At 40.0% G+C, this 21336-nt stretch overlaps 2 protein-coding genes across 4 annotated transcripts in view; one reads left to right on the top strand and one right to left on the bottom strand.

Annotated features, from left to right (window-relative positions):
* Window positions 1–154, bottom strand: part of GTPBP6 (GTP binding protein 6 (putative)) — an 11358-nt gene extending 11204 nt beyond the window's left edge. The window contains exon 1 of the mRNA XM_039725683.1: window positions 14–154. Within this exon, the coding sequence (XP_039581617.1) occupies window positions 14–154 (141 nt within the window). The remainder of the gene's footprint in view (window positions 1–13) is intronic.
* LOC120510183 (cohesin subunit SA-2-like) overlaps window positions 77–21336 on the top strand; it is a 58280-nt gene continuing 37020 nt past the window's right edge. For 2 of the 3 annotated variants that reach the window (XM_039725715.1, XM_039725714.1), the window contains exons 1-12: window positions 77–159; window positions 280–448; window positions 4808–4892; window positions 5513–5659; window positions 7073–7169; window positions 8196–8272; window positions 12251–12322; window positions 14015–14219; window positions 15280–15431; window positions 16681–16754; window positions 17187–17310; window positions 21216–21314. In XM_039725715.1, coding sequence (XP_039581649.1) covers window positions 405–448; window positions 4808–4892; window positions 5513–5659; window positions 7073–7169; window positions 8196–8272; window positions 12251–12322; window positions 14015–14219; window positions 15280–15431; window positions 16681–16754; window positions 17187–17310; window positions 21216–21314 — 1176 coding nt within the window. In that variant the 5' untranslated portion in view covers window positions 77–159; window positions 280–404. Of the gene's footprint in view, window positions 160–279; window positions 485–4807; window positions 4893–5512; window positions 5660–7072; window positions 7170–8195; window positions 8273–12250; window positions 12323–14014; window positions 14220–15279; window positions 15432–16680; window positions 16755–17186; window positions 17311–21215; window positions 21315–21336 lie in introns of those variants that run through there. The other variant, XM_039725716.1, reaches the window with a different exon arrangement.

The following is a 21336-nucleotide window of genomic DNA, read 5'->3' as shown; positions in this document are numbered from 1 at the left end:
GGCGGGCACGGACCGTCACCGGCCGCGTCTTTCCGGCCGCTGCGGAAGCGGCGGCGCCGCCCATGTGACAGCGCTGCCCGCCCCTGCCGGGCCCTGCGGCCGCCGTGATTGACGCCGGGCCCGCGCCGGGCAGCGCCCGCAGCGACTGCGGCATTGTCGGTAGGTTGAATTTCTCTCTGTTTCATCCTCTTCTGCGGCCAGTCGGGGGATGGAGGGGGTGGGCTGTTTCTGGCCTGGTTTGCCTGGAATTAAGTCTCTTTGTGTGCCATTTTTTAACAGTTTTCGGCCGCTGCTCCGCCCGCGAAAGCCGAAGGGTTGTTAAGTTTTTAACACTCTCGGTGTCGGTGAAGTTTGCTCAGAAGGTCGTGTCAGCTTGTTTGTGCTGCTGAAATAATGTGGCGGAAATGATAGCCGAGCCCAACGCAGCCAGTAACCTTCCCAGCCAAAAGTAAGACCTGGCACAGGTTGCCTGCACAATCCGCTGGTAAATTCGGGTGCTGTCCCTTGGGTGTGCCGTGCAGATACCGCGGCAGTCTGTGGTGTGGCATCCTGGGGGGAAAGGGGAAAAAGGGCTTTGCTGTGCATTGTGCTTTGTTACTGATGCCTTCATTTTATTTCATGTACTAGTTAGCGTCTCCTTAATGTAGTGCTTTATGCTGTTTGACAGGGAGCTTGGCTTTGCAAGCTTTTCTGTGCCTTATTCACCACAGTGCTAACGTGCACCCTACCTTTACAAGAAAAAAGGAGCAGGTTCATTGTCAGTGCATGTGTTCCCTTCATTGCAGAATTTGGGGATGCTGAGGGGGAAGAGTGCTAAGTAATCTGTAAGCTCCCTGTAGGTGTTGATGGGGGAATTGCTTCTATATATTTTGTATTCTTTTTATCAGGGATCCATCACGTCTTCTCCCTTATTATAATGTATTTCTAGTAATCTGTAGAGATGAGCTAAAGTGTTCATATCATTGTTTATACAATGGCAACTAGAAGTTCTACTAGAATAAATATAAATACATAAAACGTAAAGTTACAACATCTGGGTATTTCTTGTTTGGTTTCAAAGAGTGATACTTCTTAGATGTTTCACTGTCGTGTGCTTTGAACTTATTGCAGCCCAGTCTTTTCTGATCCTGTCACATTCTGGGCCCATTTGCTCCATGTGTTTTGCTTCACTATGCTCTAATGAAAGCTGAGAGCTGTAGCCCATGATGACATGTATAGCTTGCCATGTCCATTCCAGTATGTTTCATCTGAAACCAGCCTTTTGCCTTCTGAAGCGTTAGGCAGGCACATGGCAATTGCTTAGTGGAGCTTCTTATATTGCTTCTAATAGATGAACCAGTTGTTTTGAAATTTATAATTTGAAAAAATTGCAGGTAGGATTCTTTTATTAGCATAGATTAATTGTTCCTTTTACATAGCAAAAGGAATATATTGCCTCCTTGGTAGAGGTAGTTTTCTTTTCAAGTGTGAGTCACCAAATCTATTCTAAATGTTTATTAAGATAAGAAAACTGAATTCAGAAGCTATCACAGTAGTTTTGTGTCTGAGTATTAGATGTGGGACTTGGCTTCCTTCATACTTCAAGTGCTTTATCAGTAATACTTCAAGTGCTGGTGAAAGGATAATACTGTGGCAGGAACATAAGGTAAAAATGAGTCATACATAACAGGGTATAAAGGTAGAAATAGAAATGGCATTCTGCTTATGCTTTCTTACTGGTTGCTGATGGAAGCAACTAAATGGCTAAGAGCTGTTTCTTCCAGTGCATGAAGCAGTAAATGTATGCATGCAGAAGTGCTCAACATGCTGAAGAATAACAAAGGGAGGAAAAAAAAAAACCCAGCTAGTTCAAAATTTGTCCAACCTACTGTTGCACTACTATAGTTGAGATGTTAAATGGAGATATGTATTGGGATCGCTGCAGAAGTGACCCCTTTGTCTTTCCCAACTAGGTACAGTAATACCTATTTTTTTACTTAAGAAGATAAGACAATGTCTTAATTCTTTTAACAGTTTCTTCAACAGAAATGTAGTTGCACAAATGAAAGTTCCGTTTAAATATCCTATTTAATTCCTCAGTGGTTCCATGGGGTTCAGTTTCTAGGTGCTGGTCTAGTTTCTGCAAATGTTTGTACCTGCCTTATGGATGGCCTTACTGGAAACCACCAGTATTAAAGGCTATCAAAAAAAAAAAAAAAAGAGAGAAAGGAGAAACATGAATATTAGTAGTATCTGGATTTTAAAAAAGTCTACTTTTGTGTAAGTTGTCTGTTGTTGCCCAGTGCTTCCTGAGGCATAGCTATGTGCTGTGATGTACTGATAACCAAAACAGTTCAGAAACAAAATGGCTTATTAGTATTTAGTGCTTAAATTTGATAAGTGCTTAAGATAGATGTTTAGTTGCATGTGTAACAGGTAATCTAACAAGTTTCACCCCAGAGATGCTTTGGTTGGCCCAGCATGAGAGAACTGTAGGTCTGTGGTCTTCCCACTCTTGGAGGTTTTGCTGAGCTTTGATAACATGCTGTTCCATATGCCAGGCATTTCCTTACTTGTTGGGCCTCTTTTCCTACAAGTACATTTTGTCAGGCATAAGAAATAAAACAAGTAGCACAAGGCCAGTGGATACTGTCCAGAGAGCTGTCCTTCAGAATGTTCTTGGGAAAGAGAGGCGTGAATTAAACCTTCAAAGAAGTATGTTCTAGACAGAGCTATTAAAAGCAGTACGTGATCAGACAAGTCCTTGACGGAACTGTCCTGTGGTAGTTCTGATTTTTGAATTATTTAAATTGTTTAAACCTACTTGCACTCAAATGTAGTTGCTATAATCAAATGCAGTGCATTTATCTTCATTCTGGGATGGAGTAAGTTGCTAAATAGTACTTGTAAACACTTAAGAAAAGTTTTTGGAGGTGTGTTGAGTGTTATGTTGAGGTAGAGTGCAGAAACTGGTTACCCATGTTACTGCAGTGTTGGCTGCCACCTGAGTTGTAGTTCTGTGAAACAGTGCAAGTAAGAACCTGTTAGTCCAGCCCCACAGTGATGCATTCTGCTTTGAAATCAAGAGTGAAAGGATTTAATCACATAGGAGAAACAGCTCCTTGCCAAACATGTTTGGATTCTTTTTGGTTTTGTGGTCTGTAGAAGGATCTGGGAAGAGCCAACTGGCATCAGAAGAGCAACACATATTGCTGTCCCTTGCTGTTTGTTCTTTTCAGCTGGGAAGTCTCTGGTAGTACTGGGGCTACTTAATCTCGGTGGCTCACAGTTTTAAGTCGGAGAAGACAATTGAAAACTTTTGTGAATGATTGATTATAGAATGCTGACTCAGCTGGGAGCTATAGTTTATTCCACTATTCACATGCAGAAGTCCAGACAGCTGGTATAAGGATTGGTTCATCCTGAATTATTTTCTTTCCTTACATCTGTCAAATACTGTGACATGTTTTGAACTTTTCTATAATGAGTAATTAATGGAATTTAACTTTCATGGGACATTTTTCTGTAGGGAAGATAAGCTTATGCATAATTGTATTTAGAAATTTTATATATTTTTGTACAATTTTATATTTACATAGAATTTTTATAGGAATCTTTGGAAGCCTCACACTACATCACTTCTTGAAATGTCTCAGTAGATCAAAAAAGTGAACAGAGACATGTTTAAATAAAACCTGTCTGCTCTTACCACTAAAATAATGTCAGGACCTTGGTCTTGCAGTTGATGTTTTTCAGTCTCAGAATTTGCTTTGCAAAACAATTGTGGGAAGAAGAATGATAAAAATGCTTATCTGGCATTGATAAACCTAGGTGGAGTTGAGTTGACTGTGTATCCATAGAGCAGTTAATTCTCCATTTGTGTTAGCCAACACTGGATACTTTTGTTGTTGTTGACTATCTGATAGTGTAACACACTGGGTTTTTTTGTTTGTAAAGTGCTCACTTGTGTTAGTACACTCTCTTGTTGCAGTGGTATCATGAAAATAGAGGTAGTTCTACACTCTCATATTTACTTTCTTTCTGTGCCTTCCTGTAGTACAAGTCAGCTGGCTTCATGTCTTGGCCACTGTAGTTTAAAGGAGGCCATTGCAGCCAGCTTCCAGTACAGGACCTGCTGCACAAGTGGGATCCAGCTCTTCTACTCAGACATGACCTTTGGCAAAGCACATTGTTAGCATTGGGAATGATGAAAAATGGCATGGTTTCATTGCAGATAAATGTATGGCTTCAGATCTCCCAGAAGGTGCACCTTTCTTTATACAAGAATATCTTTTCTTGTTCCTTCATGATGTTAGAAATGACATGAAAATGAAGTTTTTTTATGTGTCTTTTTTCCTCAGCATGTTTTATAAACAAAGTAAACCAATTTCTTCCTCTCATTTTAAAATGTCAACACATCAAATGTTACTGCCTTGTTTAGCTTAGGGCACCCACAGGGTGAATGCCTTCTTGTGTTATTGGTTCATGGTGCAAAGCTCTTAAGCCAACAAAGGCTGCATTAAGTAAACGTCAGCTTTCTGTTTCATTTACTTACTTTATACTTCCTTGATACCTTTGATAGCTTTGCTGGTTTTCTAATTATCTCCATATCTTACAGGAAAGCCAGTAGTCTGAAAAAGGCCTCAGATTTCTGTTGTACTTTTAAAGTTAGCTGTTTGACTTTTAGTGAAAAAATGTCACCACTTCCAAACAAAAAATTAAAAATACTAAAATGCATGTATTTGCTTTTATTTTCTTCTGACTTTGTCCTTAAGTGTGTAGTTCTGAGTGCTTGCTGCTAACTCCTTCAATGTTTGTTACACCTTAGGGAGAATGCTGTCCATGATGAGACTGTGCCCGAATCTCCTGCTCAGAATGGCACCTGTGTGAGAAATGGCAACCTGAAAACACCAGTAAGTCAATTTCAAAGCTTTTACAAGTTTTAATTGTTTTAAATTGTGGAGTTTATTTTGTGTCTCATTCAGTTGTTACAAAATTGAGTATTGCATGCAGCAATCACAGTGCATCACAGAAGCTGGCCACTGGATACAGCTTGACCCTCAAATGCCATTGGCAGCAGAACCTCAGTGCTGGCTTTTGAGTGGTCAGTTCATTTCAGCATTGCTCTTCCACTATCTGCTTTGTGTGCAGCTGATGTTAATTTGCAGGTAGTGAGTTTAACCTGTGAGGGAAAAGATGTAGAAGAGCTTCTGTTCTTGCTTTCTGTTCTTCAGAAATGACAGCTGCCACTGAAAACAGCCTTCTGGGTAGTGTGTGGCTGTACAAAAACTCCTTTCCTCTTGGATATCCTATGCTTATGACTCATTGTTAAGAGTAAAACACAAACTGGTAAATCCTTACTTTCACCCTCTTTTAGTATGGTCGTATTTGGTAAGGAATTGTTGGGGTCTGTGGGGCATAAAACTGAGCAGCCTGGGGAAGTGATTGCAATAAGAGCGAAATAAACTTGTATCTGTCAATGTCTGTTGTGTGTTGTGTTTTTCACACACTGTGTTTACTTGACTCGTTTCAGAGAGAGAAGCGGAAGGTCCGAGAGCAGTGTGAAAACATAAGGAGGAATTCTCGCACTAGCAGAAGAGTGAGCCAGCTGCAGAATGGAGAAGTGGTTGAGGCAGTTACCTTGTTTGAAGTGGTTAGCATGGGGAAGCAGGCCATGCAGGTATTCCCAGCACCGAGTTCTGAAAGCACTTGGTGGAGGGAAGTTGAATAAACAGTGGTTATTTCCGTTATTTGTACTGTGGAACATTTAAATTTTGGGTCAGCTGTGGAAGAAACATGTTTGATTGGAAAACTGCTGTGAGTGTGGCTCTTGGAAAGAACATCTTGCAGCTTCAAGAAATTAGTGAAGAGGTAGCTGGCAGATATTTAAAAAGAGGAAGGAAATTGTACCTAAACCAGTCTTCCTAAAACAATGCCTTAACATACAATAAGATAATTATTTAAAAAAATGTGGAAAAGGTTCATCAATAGCAAATTTTAGTTGTCCTGAATTCTAAAAACTCATGGGTTTTTTCCCCCTTTTTTATTTTTCTTTTTTTTCCTTTTTTTTCCCCTGTGCTTGCCTTGTACTATTAATCTTTTGCCTTCATTCAAAGCAGTTTGCCAGCAGCTTGTGCAATAGCCAGGTTCCCTGTTCATCTATATAGTTAGAGATTTTCTTCAGTGTGAGGAAGCCCACCTCCCATATTCTGTGAGCACATGTATATCTTATCTTTTATATGTGTATGAAAATCTGGAGCCCCAAATGTTTTTATGTAGAGTTATAGGTATGTCTCTGGTGTGTAGGTCTGTAAGCAAAGTGTGTGTGTGTGTACACATGCATGAAAAGTACATTTATATTTTGGATGTGAGACCTTCATGTTACAGCTGGGGTAATTTCAGTAGAGCTTCCTGAAGTGCTTGGCTTCTGCTGTGCCAACCGTCATGGGAAGGTCTTGGAAAGGCATCAGGGCTTGAGTTCTGTTGCTGCTGGAATTTATTAGACCTGTGTGGAACTACTGGTGGCTTGTCCCAGGAGACTCATGTCACTTAGAGGCTGTAGACTGTACTGCCCAGAAATGAAATTTGGAGTAGTTTTTTGGCTTATGTTAGTATGTGAACTGTTTCAAACCTACTGCACAAATCAAGTCTCAGAGAAAAAGAGCACTGCCAAGGTAATTGCTGGTAGGATTTAATACTAATTATTAGATGGTGCAGAGGTTAAATGTGTGTTTTGATTTTTTGTTGTTTATGTTTATTTCCTTTTTTTAAAATTAAATTGTTACCTCAGTGCAATCAAGAACTCAGGAGGACAACTTTTTTATTTTTATTTATCTTAAAACTGTGGTAATTTTCCCTGTTAACAGGAAGCAAAGCATCTGTGAAAAGCAACATTGTCTAAAGCAGTTTGAGACTTGAAAGATTCTTTTAGAACTACTAGAAATGGAAGAGAATTGCTTGGAGTTTATTCTTGGTTTTGTAATTTAATGGAGATGGAGCAGTGTTAGTTTTTGTCTTTATTGTGGGTATCTTCAGTGGAGTGCAGCAAACTGTGTTCATCTCCTGACTAATGAGCTTCTTTAATCTGTTCTAGTCTGTAGTAGTTGACTGGGTTGAAGCTTATAAACAAGACAGGAATGTGGCACTTCTGGATCTCATCAACTTCTTCATTCAGTGCTCAGGCTGTCAAGGTAATTTACCTTCTTTGGAGCCCCTTCCACTGTCTGTGTGTGAGAGGAGTCTGAAGTGTGCTTTTTGAAATGGAGTTTTTATCTGCAGTAAATCATGAACTTATGATCTGTACTGTTCGTTAAGACGAACTCCAGATGGGCAGGCAAAATAGAATAGAATGCTGCTGGTTAAATTCTTTGTGCTAACAGCATTCCAGCTCTGCGAGTTGTATTTGAACAAGGTTTGCAGGGTCAGGTTTCTGAAGTGGCATGTCACATTGCTTTGGAGAATCCTCACACAGGGACAGTGCTTTTGATGAGTGTTCTAATTAAAATCCAGTGTTTCAGTTGGCATTTGTTTTATATTTCCTGGTATCTTTTGTTTTGCTAGTATTCTTGTTTGAAAATAAGCAGCTAGCAAATTCAACTCCCTGCCTTGGTGGCTAGAAAAGCAATCTCTTGCCTCATTGCAGTTGCTTTTACTAGAGAGTTGTGAAGCTGCCTGTTTCATAACAATCACTGAAGCACTGCCTTCTGGGGACAGTCTGCTAGTGAAATTCTTCAGGATGGCAAGTAAGAGATTTAAGAAGACTGTCCTGTTGGTTTGAAACTTCTGAGTATATTTAAGCAGGTAGAAATGTACTTTTTACATGTCTTTTTTTAAATTTTATTTTTTTTTCCCTAGGTCTTTGACCAATACGCCTTCTCTTATGAGAAATACTTTGGGGGTTTTTCACTAGTTTTGACCTGTGGGCAAAATTTTAGTCAATCCTTGAAGTAAATGAATGAACAGAGAAAATAGCCTTTCTAGACAGCACAGAGCAGACTTCTATAATGGGAATTTCAGTTTTGGTTAATCAATACTTTTTCCTATCAATTAATTTATGTGCCTCTTTATGTATATGTTGCCTGTACCAGTGTACGTGCATAAAACAGAATTCCCTTGTCTTCAGTGTTTCTAAATTTAATGAAGTTCTTACTATGGTTTGGACTTGATAAATGTTATAGAGTTGTCAGTAATTCTTTAAAAATGCTACTTTTTTTTAGGCATGGTAACAGCAGAGATGTTTCAAAGTTTGTACAAGAAAGACGTCATGCAAAAAATGACAGAGACCTTTGATAAGGTAGGTACCACTTTGATTTTGCATGTCTTTTTTATATAAACAATAGGCTCTACCTTAACAGACAACCTGGATGGAATTCCTGTTGCTTATCAGGAGCTCTCTACCACTTCATTAATTTAGTAAAATAAACCTGATTTTTTTTTTTCAAGAGAAATTTGTTGTCGTAGTGACCTGTTTTAGCAGCAGCAGGATATGTTTTATTTTAAGTTACTTTTTTTTGAGAGTTTTATTAGGGCTGTCTGACTGAAGCCTTCCTGAATCTTTCTCTTAGTAGTTCTTTTGATAATGACTTTGTAGAGGTAGATACAGCCCAGCACTGCAGCAGGTAAATGGTTCCTTTGGTATTTGGTTGATAGGTCCTTTAAAAATACTAATATGGATTACTGATGAGTTAATTAAAAGATATTTTTAGCTGATATTTTATTTGAAAATGTTCTTTCTGCTTTACTGACAATTATGATTTATAATAACTGTATTACGTCATATAGAAGAAGAAAAATGCATTTCAGATTGTTAGATAATTGTGAAAACAGTAGTGAGTATTTAATTTCTTGTGGATTGTTAAGAAAAGCAAATAGCTTTACAAAGCTGTTTCACTGCTTGACTGCTCCTTGAATAATTATGGCAACATTAAATTTTCTGTAGTGCTTTCACAGTTGCTTCCATGCTTTTTTCCCCTATATTTGTCACTTCTGAATTGATTTGTCAAGCAGCAGCCATCAGCCTTGTTTTAATTGAGCATCTCTCAAAGACCAGCTGCTGTAGAAATTCCCACAGAGGATGAATTTGCCAACATGGTTTTCTTTATTTTAGAAGTGTAGTAGCACTTGGGCTAATTTTTTGACAGACATGAATCTGTATGTGTCTGGCCATATGAATTAGTAGTCTGGCACTTCTTTGCCAACTAAATCAGCCCTGAATAACACTCATGATAGTGCAGGCACTCTGGCAGATACAAAGATGGGATTATTTTTACCATCAGCCTGGAAAATATTACAGGTCTGTAACCTTTTTACCTGTCCTCATGGGCAGAACGGCAGGCTCTGCAGTTGTCTTAGAAGCTGTGTTCTCCATGCTCTGTAAAGAAAGTAAGTTCTCTCTTATCTTTTTCATAAATAAGATGGAATTGTAAGTTAGTGATTTAAGTTAGTTGAGGAGTGTCATATGGGACTACTGGGATTTCAAAAGCATTTTTTTAAAAAGTAATGACAGTAATAGTGAAAGTAGTAATAAGACTGGAAAATATTGTCAGATATTTGCTCAGTATCATCTTGCTTTGAATTTTTATTATTTGTTTCTAGCATTCAGAGGATTGATTTTTGATGATTTCAGTGATTCAATCATGTTGTTGCTGTTCAGTTAATTAACTGCAGCAGTACCAATTCTTCTTATAATACTTACTAATATTAGTGGGAATTGTTAATAGACTTCAGTATGGCAGGAAAAGAATTCCTAACATCCTCATGGACAAGGTGGGTGAAGTATGAATTAGTTAAGTGGTCAGTGAGGTGGATTGAAAACTGGTGGAACAGCCAAGCCTGTGAGGAAATGATCAGTGGCAAAAGGTCTAGTTGGAGGCTAGTCACTAGTGCTGTACCCCAGTTTGATATTGGGGCCAATGCTGTTTTACATATTTAATAATGGCCTGGACACTGGGGCAGAGTTTACTCGTAGCAAATGTTAAATCATAGCAAAAATAGATGATGCAAAACAAGGAGGATTAGCTGCCAAATCATGTGGCTGTTCTGCTGTTCAGAGGGACCCTCAACAGACTGGAGTTTGGCAGAGGGGAACCTGATGAAGTTCTACAACAGGAAGCCCTAGGAACCTGGGAATGAATAACCCTGTGCACCATTACACACTGGGGGCTGATTGACTGGAAAGGAGCTCTTCTGTGTAGGATCTTGGTGTGGGTGACAAAATGAACACGAGCCAGCAATGCACCCTTGCTGCAAAGTTGACGAACAGCCTCCTGGCCTGCATTAGACAGAGCATTGCCAGTAGGTCATGAGGGAATGATCTTTCCTCTCTGCTCATACTACTGAGACTCATCTGGAGTGCTGAGTCAAGTTCTGAACCTTACAGAACAAGAGAGATGGGTTTGCTGGACTGAGGCCAGACAGTGAAGGGCCACAAAGATGATTTATGATCTCTGATGTGGGGAGAGGCTGAGGGAGTTGAGCCTGCTAAGTCTGGAAAGAAGCTGGCTCAAAGAAATCTGGCCCATGTGTTAAAACACCTCATGTGACAGAAGGACAAGGAGGAAGCACAGCTCCACTCAATGGTGTTCCATAAGATGGTGAGCACAAAGGCAAGCCAAAATGGGCAGTGGACGCAAACTAAAATGTACAAAATTTTACCACAACACAAGGAAACTTCTACTGAGAGAATGGTCAAACAGTGGAACCGGTTGCCAAGAGAGGTTGTGGAGTCTCTGAAGATATTATTTGGCTGCTCGTGGCATCACCTGACACTGAGGGAAAAGACGTGTACTTTGAAGGATCCTTTGCAGAATGATGATGGCACCAATTGTAGTTAAAGGTTTATTTCTTAACAGTGTGTTATTATTAGTATAGAGCAGAATTTATTATTAAAATGGCACAGGATTTCTATAAGCAGAATCAATATAATAGCATAATATAGAATTTATAATGTAGCTCAAGTCTCACTGTCCAGCAGGAGTTCGGGTCAGAGTTCACCACTTAGACCTTGCAGTACCTTGATTTTGTTGACAGTGCTCTGACTGGGTCATTTGCACCACCTGCCTGGCTGAATGCCTGGGACCTATAGTGTAGGTAAGGAAGGGAGGGACTGGTCTGGCACTCAGGAGCTGTGAGGCTATGAGGGAGGAAAGTTAATCTGTTTGATTTGTCTGCTCAGTTCACAGGACCTTCAGGGCCTGGTAATGAGGGAAAGGGAATGAATATGTGACCTGCTTGGTCACAGAGAAGGGCTGCTTGCCTCTTAAAAATGCATTAGTTATGCTAACCACATTTCCAGGAGTTGAGAGCAGAAGTACTAGTTGCACAGAGCACTGAGCTGCCTATGCTGGCTGACCTTGCTTGAGCAGGTGGGGTTGGATTAGGTGATCTCAAAGAGTCCTTCTCAATTTCTGTAATTCTGTGAAAACTTGTACTGATGTTGGAAGCAGAGAATGGCTTTAATATGGTCATTGAGGCATTTATTTTGTCTTTGTGAGCCATAGTATTCCTCAGTGATGAGACAGTCTTTATACTGTTTTTTGTTTTTCTTCTATTCTGGGATAATCTGTTTCTTGTACTTTTCTTCCTGTTTGTGACATTTGCTTCTTGCAGTTCTTTGTTCTTATGTAGTTTTCCTTTCCTTTCCCATTTTTTTGCATTGACATTTAGGAAGGGAAGAGTTAACTCTGGTGCTTAACTGTACAGCTAGATGGTGGTAGAAATACTTGTGCTTCACTGAACCTGATAAAGAACTCTAGATTTAATACCTTTTGTTTTGGAATAGTTGCAGAGTTGAGGAAACATCTTGAATCAAGTCACACTAGTGCTGAAAACATTCTCTAATTTGAAAAGCTCAGAAAGATTTTTTAAGGGTTTAGATGTTTTACATCTAGGTACCAAACATTGAAAAAGGTTATGTACTCTAGACTTGCTGAGGAGCCATATCTTAGAGGGTTATAATGAAGGTTATACCTTGTATATGTCTGGTTATAATTTTGTAAACGAGTTGTCTCCTATTAGTAACAAGACAACTCAGGTTTTATATAAAAAGTGTGTCTTTCCTCTGTCATTGGTTATTAAAAAAAACAACAAATCCCAGATAAGAAGGATTTAGGTTTTTTGTAGTATTTTGGCTTGTGTGGGCCACCTGTAGCACGCATTAGCTGAAATTCTAATGGCCTTTGAAATATGTTGCATGTTTTGTAATGCTTTTGTCTATGAATTACCTATGCCATTTCATTAACAAGCTTTCAAAATTTTGTCTCCTGCATTACAGGAAACTGGGTTGCAGTATAAGAAATTCATGGCCTATCCTTGGATCCTGACAGTTACTTGGCCGGTGGACATGGTAGGGCTGTTGTAGTTTTCCACATTCCAAATTCTGTGGGGAATTTATCTGAGCTCCTTGTTGGCACTTCATTTTGACTTTCCTCTCTTTCCATAGACTCTGTATAAAAGAAGGAAACATTTCCTGATTGAGTCAGAGCAGGAGCTCATATCACTCTGTTGAGTGATTTGAATAGTTCTCTGGAAGAACCTGTATTAAGGGCCTGACTTGATTTCTGGAAGCAGAGTTATTTCTCTAGTGGTTATGAAAGGAATGTAAGGGAATCCCAGGTTTGGTGCCTGGATTTAGGTGGTGTGCCCTCCATGTTGTATATGGTTACAGTGTGCATGTTACCATTAAAGAGTATCCCAGTGTGATAAACATGGGCAGTAGAAGTGCTCTTAAAAGGTGAGAAGTCTTTGTGTATTTTGTGCTGCTTTTCAGATGGAGGAGTAAGCTGTGGTGATAAAGTAGGTATTTCCTGAAATTGTAGGTGGTCTTTCAACTGTCCATGTGATGATCAAGGAGCATTAAATGAGGCTTGCTGGAAACTTCCCTTTCTGTTTTGGCACTTGCTGCTGCTGTTAGGCTCTGAACTGACTCTTACAGCCTGGTCAGGAGCATATCTCAAATTTCTGATGTGCTTTGGGTTGCAGCCCGCCGTGTGATCATCCTGTATTTGCATGTCTCATTAAAGAAAGCAGCAACCGCTATACATTGGAAACATAGTTACAAAAGAGTGTGATGCTGGGTAGAATGTGGCTGAGAAGGTGTTTGCCCACTGGTGAAGGACCAGCTGAGCAGCGCCCAGCCTTTAGGAAGAGGTTTTCCAGAGTGAGTGAAGTTTTGGAGTTCCTTGACTCCACTCACACATGGAAACTATGAAGATGCAATTTCATATTCTGAGCCATTCCTGGGATCTGTGAGGTGTACAGGAAAGAAATGTTCACACTGTCTGAGGCTGCCATTTACAAAGTCTGTCTAGTGTGCTTTCCACTACTTTGTGGGAGAATCCATTTTACCTTCCCTCTGTCTGCTTTCCTCCTGGCAGGAAAAAAAACCGTGGACATGTTTTTATTGTAGCTTGCTTTTTGCACGATGTCAAAAGTATTTCCCACTTTCTGTTTCTGTGGGGGTTTTTGGAGACCCAGGTGCAGGTGGTGTAGGTGAATGACTGAGTATTTGGCATTAAGCTTTAGCCTGATAAACTGCTCAAGCTGGCAGTGCTGCTGAGGAGAACAGTCCTGTCCTGTTCACACCACAGTTGTTAGTCTCCACTTTTCACTTACTTCATTTTCGTCCTGGATTTTACCATAATTTTGCAGGAAGAGGAAGGATAGGGAGGGGGGGAAGCACTGCTACCTGTGAGAAAGTAGAATAAGCCAGGAGTGCTCATAGTTTATGCCAGTGAAAGTTACTCTTCTCTGCCTTCACACACTTTCTCCCTCCTGTCTGTTCACAGCTACCTGCTTACATTGCTATCAAAAGTGAGCTGTTATGACAGTGTAGCACAAGTAAAGCTATTTTGTCTCTCTGCTTGATTGTATCCTAGTTGCTTGTCCCTACTTTGGAATTCTAACGTTGAAAAATGTTACAAGGGATGAAGTGAAACTGTCTGTCAGCAAAACTCCTTCTGATGTTCTGTGGGAGAGATGGGAATGCACAAGCAGAACTAATTAGTGTGTTTTCTCTCAACTTGTCTTTCTTGTGCAGGACAATGAAGACTACCCACTGATCAGAACAGGACCCTATTGGAAGAAGTTCAAGGCCAATTTCTGTGAATTCATTGCAGTGCTTGTCCAGCAGTGCCAGTGCAGCATCCTGTATGATAACTACTTGATGGATGCCATCATCTCACTGCTTACAGGGTTAGCAGATTCCATGGTCAGAGCATTCAGGCACACAAGCACTTTGGCAGGTAAAATCACTTGCAGAGTTGCTCTAGAGATGCTGAGGTATATTGACTTGTGTACTAACAAAACTGCTCTAAATTGAAAAACTGTTTACTGGAGCAGTTCTTTTATGCACTGAGAGTATCCACCTCCTAGTGTATGTTATATGAATGTTTGTAGTATAAACTGTTTGTTCCTAGATCTGAGTTGAATTTGAATGCTTTAGCTATGATAGGTCTAACACAATGTTTTCTTTATAAAGAAATCTTTAAAGCCTGATATGACTGACTTCAGAATTTTGCTGTTCTGAGTATTATATTTTTCAGTAACTGATTTTTCACAGTTTTCTATTTTGTTTTTCTCCCTCCACTAACTAATGTGATGAGTAGATGCTTCACCTTAAGAAGCTTCCTTTGGAGAACTGCTATTCTTGTGGTCTCTGTGCAAAAAAAGAATGTTGCTTGTTACACATTTTTGTTTTATGCAGTGTGATGGTACTAAAGTTACTACTTTTTCCCCCTAAAGCCAGTAAATGCCCTCTTTGCCATGCAAAGAGCACTTAAACTATAATTTATTCTAAAGTATGCTGTTTGCTTTGAGGGCTCAAAAAAATTGACTTGAAATCTGTTCAAACCATCCAGCAATCCTTAAAGGAATGTGAATTTTAGTCCATTCCAGTAGTGTATTAAGATTCCCAGCAATTTCTGAGCCAGCCTCACTGTTATTTCATTTTTCTCTTTTTGGTTACCAACAATCAGCTGTTCCACAATTCTAGATTCTTTTTCAGAAATGTCAGAGTTACATAAACTTACAAGAGCGTTGCCCAGTAAATTACTTCTCTGATTAGAACTCTGACCAAAAGTTTTAAATCACCAGAAATAGAAGTTAATTTTCCCTTTTTGATGATAATCTGCCTTTAAAATAAACACTATATTTTAAAGCAAATTACTATAATCTAGTAGTGTTCATATTTTCAATATAAACTGGATTTGGCTAACCATATCCTTTTTGTGGTAAAGTGGTGAATATATTTATGCTGCATATCTCTGAGCTAAGCTAATTGTGCTGGGTTTGTTTCTTTTTTAGCAATGAAACTTCTCACAGCGGTCGTAAGCGTCCATCTGAACCTTGATGTCAACAAGCACAACGCTCAAAAATTGTATGAGGTGGAGAAGAAGAGGCTAAGTGGCAAGAGGACCAGTTACAGACTTGACCAGCTAGAGAGAAAAAGGAAAGAGGTTAGGGAGGTGTCTTGTATGGGAGATTTGTGAAGGTGTAAAAGGATTGCTGGGTGCTGGGTCTCTGGGGTTCTTTGAGTTTTATATGTTTATCTAATACATGGTGCAGAGCAGGTGTGACTGGCTGGATTAAGTGGTACAAATATGACTAAGGTAAAAACTGCCCTATGTACTGTTAACCTGTGATGTCTGTCCTAGTGGTTGCTTTTCTAAATTGGTGTCATTAGCCCTTGATCTTCACACAGATATGGATTTACACACAAATTTAATTGTCTCGGTAGCTCTGGTGTTGTGGGAGTGCAGTTTTGTGTATGTTTGTACAAATTACAAGCCCGAGTTTTAGTGATGAATCAAAAGGGACACAGGCCAAGTGTCATCTCTGTGTAAGTAATGCATTACAAAAATGAATTGAACTTCAGGGATGTCCTGTATCATTTTTGCTTTTCAATTTCTCTTGTTTCTTCCCTGCTCAAAGACAGCTCATTTTCAGCTCCCAGAGGCGGAGCTATAACTGTAAAAAATAACTCTGGCTTGAGGGAGAGGGTGACTTGGTGAATGAACATCAGGTATAGTTCCTTGTCTCCTGACCTTAGAATCACTTATCTCTATTCTGAGTTGTAGGTGTCTGTGGGCTTCTGAGACAATACCCTTTTTGTGGAGAGGAGTGTTTGGGTGAGACAGGATATTTTAGTATCATTGTAAGTCTGATCTTATGTCAAAGACAGAGGAAATGGGTGTGTTGGAGGGAAAACCCAAACTTGTCACCCTTCCTGATGCTGTTGATGAGAGAATATTTTTATTTTTATTAGGTGACGTGGATTTTCAGAAATTCCTACCTACATTTTCAGGATTCAGTTTTTTAATAGGCTCATTGTGTATTTTGAAAATTTCTTTGTCTGTCTTTTTTACATCTCTGTTCAAGTACATGAAAAGAGAATTTGGATCTGTATGTGAGGATCGCCTAATAGTTGTGCTGTATCTTTCTGTGTGATTTCTGATAGATCAAGACTCACTGTATCAAACAAACAGCTTGTTTCCCAAGGCTAGCAGTTGGTATCCAATAAGTCTTTCCTCAGGATGTAGCCACAAAAAAGCCAGTTGCTAGTGCACATACAGACCCCTCATTTTATGTTGGTACCACGTGTAAACACCAGCAGTTTGCATCACATTCCAAAGGCCCTGATGAAAATTTTTCATGTCTAGTGAATTGTGGGACCAATATTAACATTCAGTTCTCTTTGTATTTCAGTATGAGCATAAGCTTCTAGAGATACAGAACATGATGAATGCAATTTTCAAAGGGACATTTCTAAACCGTTACCGGTAAGAGTAAAAATAAAGCAGTGATGTGTATCTGCATTCCCCAGAAACTCTTGCTCAGTTTGTACGGATAGGAGAATCAAGTTAAACATCCTGGAGGCACTGATGGTGTCAAGGAAAGTGTAGCAGTTAAATTATTTTTAAGACTCTGGGTTTCTAAAAGGACCTCTCTAGTGTGTTTTTTCAGTTCTTCCTGCTGGCTATAGAGCAGTGTGTTTGTGAGTGAGAAGATATCCAGAATTGCAAAATAGTTTGTGGCTAAAAGTGGTCTAAGTACTGATTGAAGAATAACTTATAATATTAATATGAAGATACTTGGAACATTTTGAATTATACATGCTTTTGAAATTCCAGAATATAAAGTTATTGCAAATAATATAATTGTTTTTTAAATTAATTTTAATGTATTAATATTACGATTTTATAATTTCACAGTGATGTTATCCCTGAGATCAGAGCAACTTGCATTGAAGAAATTGGCAGCTGGATCAAAACATACCCAGATGCTTTTTTGAATGATAGCTACTTAAAATATGTTGGATGGATGCTCTACGATAAGGTAAAGTATAATTTTTTTTTTTTTTTACTTAGGGCAGTACATTAAGTTTTTTTTTTTTTTTTAAGAATCCTAGCATTTAACTTCTTGAGAGTAGATGTTTAAGACTCTAGTTGTACAATAAGAATTTACTTTCTTCCCCATTTCAGGTTATATTTTGAAAGCCATTTTAACACTAAATAACACTGAATGTTTTTTCCAGTTCTGTGTGTATCCCTGTATGTGCAGTTACATTTATATGTCACTGAATTGGGAGTTACTTCTGAACTGTAAAATGGCTTATATCTTTTGAGAGGGTTAAATGTTGACTGAAATTCTGCTTTTTAGGCTTGATCGACATTTAAAATTTTGTTTAGATTTATAAAGAACGAACAAATAAATATTGTCTACTACAATTCTATTGTAGCAGAATAGTCTTCAATGTTGCATTTCTCAACTGTACTTAGATACAGAAAAATATTTACAGGAAGTCCAGCCATTTCCCAAAAGGTATAAAAGTAGAGGCACTTTTAAAAATCCTCCAAATACCGCCAAAAGAAACAAGCAAAAAAACTAAAAGAAGTCAGTCAGTCCAAAACACCAAGCAGGAGAACAAGATGCAGTGGGCAAAAACTGATAACCAGGTAGTTGCACTGGAACATGAGGAAGACCTTCTTTACTGTGTGGGTGACTGTTCCCTAGAGGAGATTTCCCAGAGAGATTATGAGCATCTCAGTGGAGATGTTCAGAACTGTCTGGACACAATCCTGAGCTGGGATGACCCTGCTTGAGCAGGGAGGCTGGACCAGACGGACCGGGTACCCCACTGTGGTCCCTTCCAGCCTGGCCTGTTCTGTGCTTCTGTGAAAAAACGCATGTTCTCTTGCTTCGAAAAAGCATGAGAGCCTTATCGGGAAGGGCTAATTAGCGGAATGGGCAGGCTGTACTTGTGCGGGCCGCCTCTGAAGGTGCCTGTGCCTCCTGTGCAGCCCGGCCGGGCCGGGCCGGGCGGGGCCCGCGCTGTGGGATGGCGCCGTGCCCTGCCCGGGCCGGCAGGGGGCGCGCCAGGCTCCGCTGCCCGCCCTGCGCCGGCCCTTGAGGGGAGTTGGGGTGTGCGGGGCGGCACCGCTTCGAGAGCTGTCGTTTGTTCCTGCATGCATTTTATCTGGTCGCAGTGTCTTTTTAGTACGTGTTCACTTTGGGGAATTCTCAAAAGAAAAAGTTTTTTTTTTTTTTTTTTGAAGATGATGTGGCTTCATTTGCAGTACTCTGCAGTGAAGATTAGCAGCTGGTGTCTCTAATTAATGCACACAGCTAACCCAGTGCCATTTACTGGAAACTGGAAATAATTGGGTTTTTTTCTAAGGCTTTTTTAATCTGAAAGCAATGCAGATGCAAGCAGAGTGAGATAAAGTGAGGTGTTTTCCATATTCTACATTTGGCTGAAACCTGGTAGTGTGCCACTACTGGTGGCTGCAGTCCTGGCTGTGCTTTGTGATTTGCAGCCACTCTCAAATTGTCTGATTTCAAAACGAGAGCACCAACAGGGGCAGCAGTGTTTTCTATATACTGCCATGGATTTTTTGGGGGGCTGGGGGGGGAGTGCAGTTTTAAAAATTGTTTTACCTCAAATGACAGTTGGGTTGTCTTTGCCATTCAGGAGTAACTCAGAAGTAGACCTTCCCAGTTCATAGTCTGGGATGTGTTGACCCAGCAGTCCTATCAAACCATCCAGGTCGCAGCCTGTGTTTGTAAGGTTTATTGAACGGCCTCACCTCTGTGATAGTGGTGGAGCTGAAATCTCATAACTGAATGTGTTCAAGCAGTGCTGGAGCCTGTGCAGGGCTCTCTGAGGTCACTTGAGCTGCCCACCACTTTGCTGATGTTTTCTGTCATCAGGTCAGGATCAAAATGTGCTATGATACAGCTGAGGGACAGTGTATGTGTTCAGGGTATCCTGAAAATGTGCTTACATAATTCCCCTTCACTCTGTCACAGCTTTGAAGGACCAAACAGGCATGTTTTTTGTCAAGATTAGAATGGTAGTTCTGATGAGGGGAGTAAGTGGCTGGGTGTTTGTGTTTGCTGATGCTGCTGTTGAAAGAACCTGAAGGTAGGGAGATATTCTTGATCATTCAACATTACTTCACATCCTTCCAAAACTATGGGGAATGTTGAATTTAGAAAAGGGGAGGTGGTTGAGAAGGAGAAGCAAGGAAAATACAGGTGAGAACTTAGGAAAAATAACAGAAGTAGTCACAGAATTAGTTATATGTTTCTATTTACTAGAGTTAATTTTCTCAGCACTTAAAGGAGCATACATGTGTGGGGCTGTGACTGAGAGCTTTTGGGTAGAAACCTCAGAAAGGAGATGGTGCACTTTAATGTGTTGCACTTTATGTCTGCAGGCCTATGCTTGGCTCCACCTGACTGCCAGGTGACATTACCAGGGGTGTGCCAAGGGCTGTATGAGCATTCAGCAAACCAGTGCATGCTGCTGTCCCTTTCCCCACACACAAATTCAGTCCCTATTCACAAGCAGAGTGTTCTGATGGAGAGCCAAGGGCTACTGAAAGAGCCGAGAGAATCAAAGAACCAAGCCAGCTTTGCTGCAGTACATTGGCTGAGCTGAGTTTGTGCCAGTGTGCAGTGATGGGTGCCACCTTAGGACCGTCTGTGAGTATGTGGCAGTAGCAAGCAGCAGGTGTGGGCAACAGTCTCTTCCTCAGAGACTTTAAAATACAATATAGAATAAGCCCTGCTGGTGTGTCATGGGCAGATTAGACAACAGTGTATATTGTTACCTGTTGATCTTTTATTTTATATTTCTAGCAAAAAGCTGTCGTAAACAAAACCGTTAGTCAAAGCCTGCCACTGAATATCATCCTTGGCTTTCCATCTAAGCAGGTGAACAGGAACTTGTAGCAATGGATAGCCTATGTGTAGGTGGTCTCCTTTCTTGGATTTCCATGTTTATTCTTGCTACTATTGTTAGCAAGAGGACTTAAGAAAGAAATCTGAAGAGAATGATTCAAAGCCTGCAGTTCACCTTAGTGTCTCTGCTGATATGCTTAGCATTATAAATTTACAGAACACATGATTTTTCTATGTTGGATCATGAAAGTCACTCTCCTAGTTCCATTTAAGGCTATGTCCATTGAATGATGTAACAATATGCATGAGCTAATTGAAAAGTTGGCTAAGGAAAAGGCTTCTTTTTGAGGCACCTATGAATCAGCAGTACTAATAGTATGAAATAACACCTTGTATGGATAAATATATTTGTGTAAATTAACTAATTAGGCTGAACTCAAAGCAACCCTTTTCCTACAATGCTTAAAATATTGCATTCTAATATAAAACAGAAATAGGGAGAAGGCATGATGCTTAAACCCGCAGTGCATTTCTAAGTTGTACCTCTTCCTCTGGAAATTTAGAGAACTCTGTAATTTCTTGGACTCCTTGTCTGTGTTTAACAATTGTCCCAGTCAGCTGTTGACAAGGAGCAGGCAAAGTCTGATGTATGGGAGGGTGCTGGTTGTACTGAGTGGGCCATCCTGTCTTTGTATCTTCTATCTTTAACATGAATAGCACAATCCCTGCATCTTTTGCATTCTGTTGCTTTTATTTGGGGGGCTCTGTGAGACTTTCTTTGACTTTCTTTGACTCTTAGGAAGCCATACCCAAACTTTGATGTCACCTTTGAGTTTGCCTCACTGCAGGCTTCCTCTGTCTGTGTGAGAGAGAGATGAGCGTGTGTACACACAAACAAACTGGTACTGATGTCACTGATAAAGAAGATGAGGCAGCATTTGGATAGTCTGCTGTAGGCACCCACAAAGAGCTCTTATTTACATGATGTAAATGCTGATAGTGACTAACAAAGATACATGTATTTTACTGTTAGCCAATTTCTCTTTGTCTTACAGCAAGCCGAAGTGCGGTTGAAATGTCTTCTGGGACTGCAGGGAATTTATAGCAGAAAAGAACTTGCTTCCAGGATGGATCTCTTTACTAACAGGTTCAAGGTAAATAAATTACTGTTTGCTG

The sequence above is a fragment of the Passer montanus genome, unplaced genomic scaffold (genome assembly GCF_014805655.1).
Source record: "Passer montanus isolate IOZ18808 unplaced genomic scaffold, ASM1480565v1 scaffold56, whole genome shotgun sequence".
In the NCBI taxonomy this organism is placed as follows: domain Eukaryota; kingdom Metazoa; phylum Chordata; class Aves; order Passeriformes; family Passeridae; genus Passer; species Passer montanus.
The sequence above is the reverse complement of the archived record's forward strand: the minus strand, read 5'-3'. Positions and strand labels throughout refer to the sequence as shown.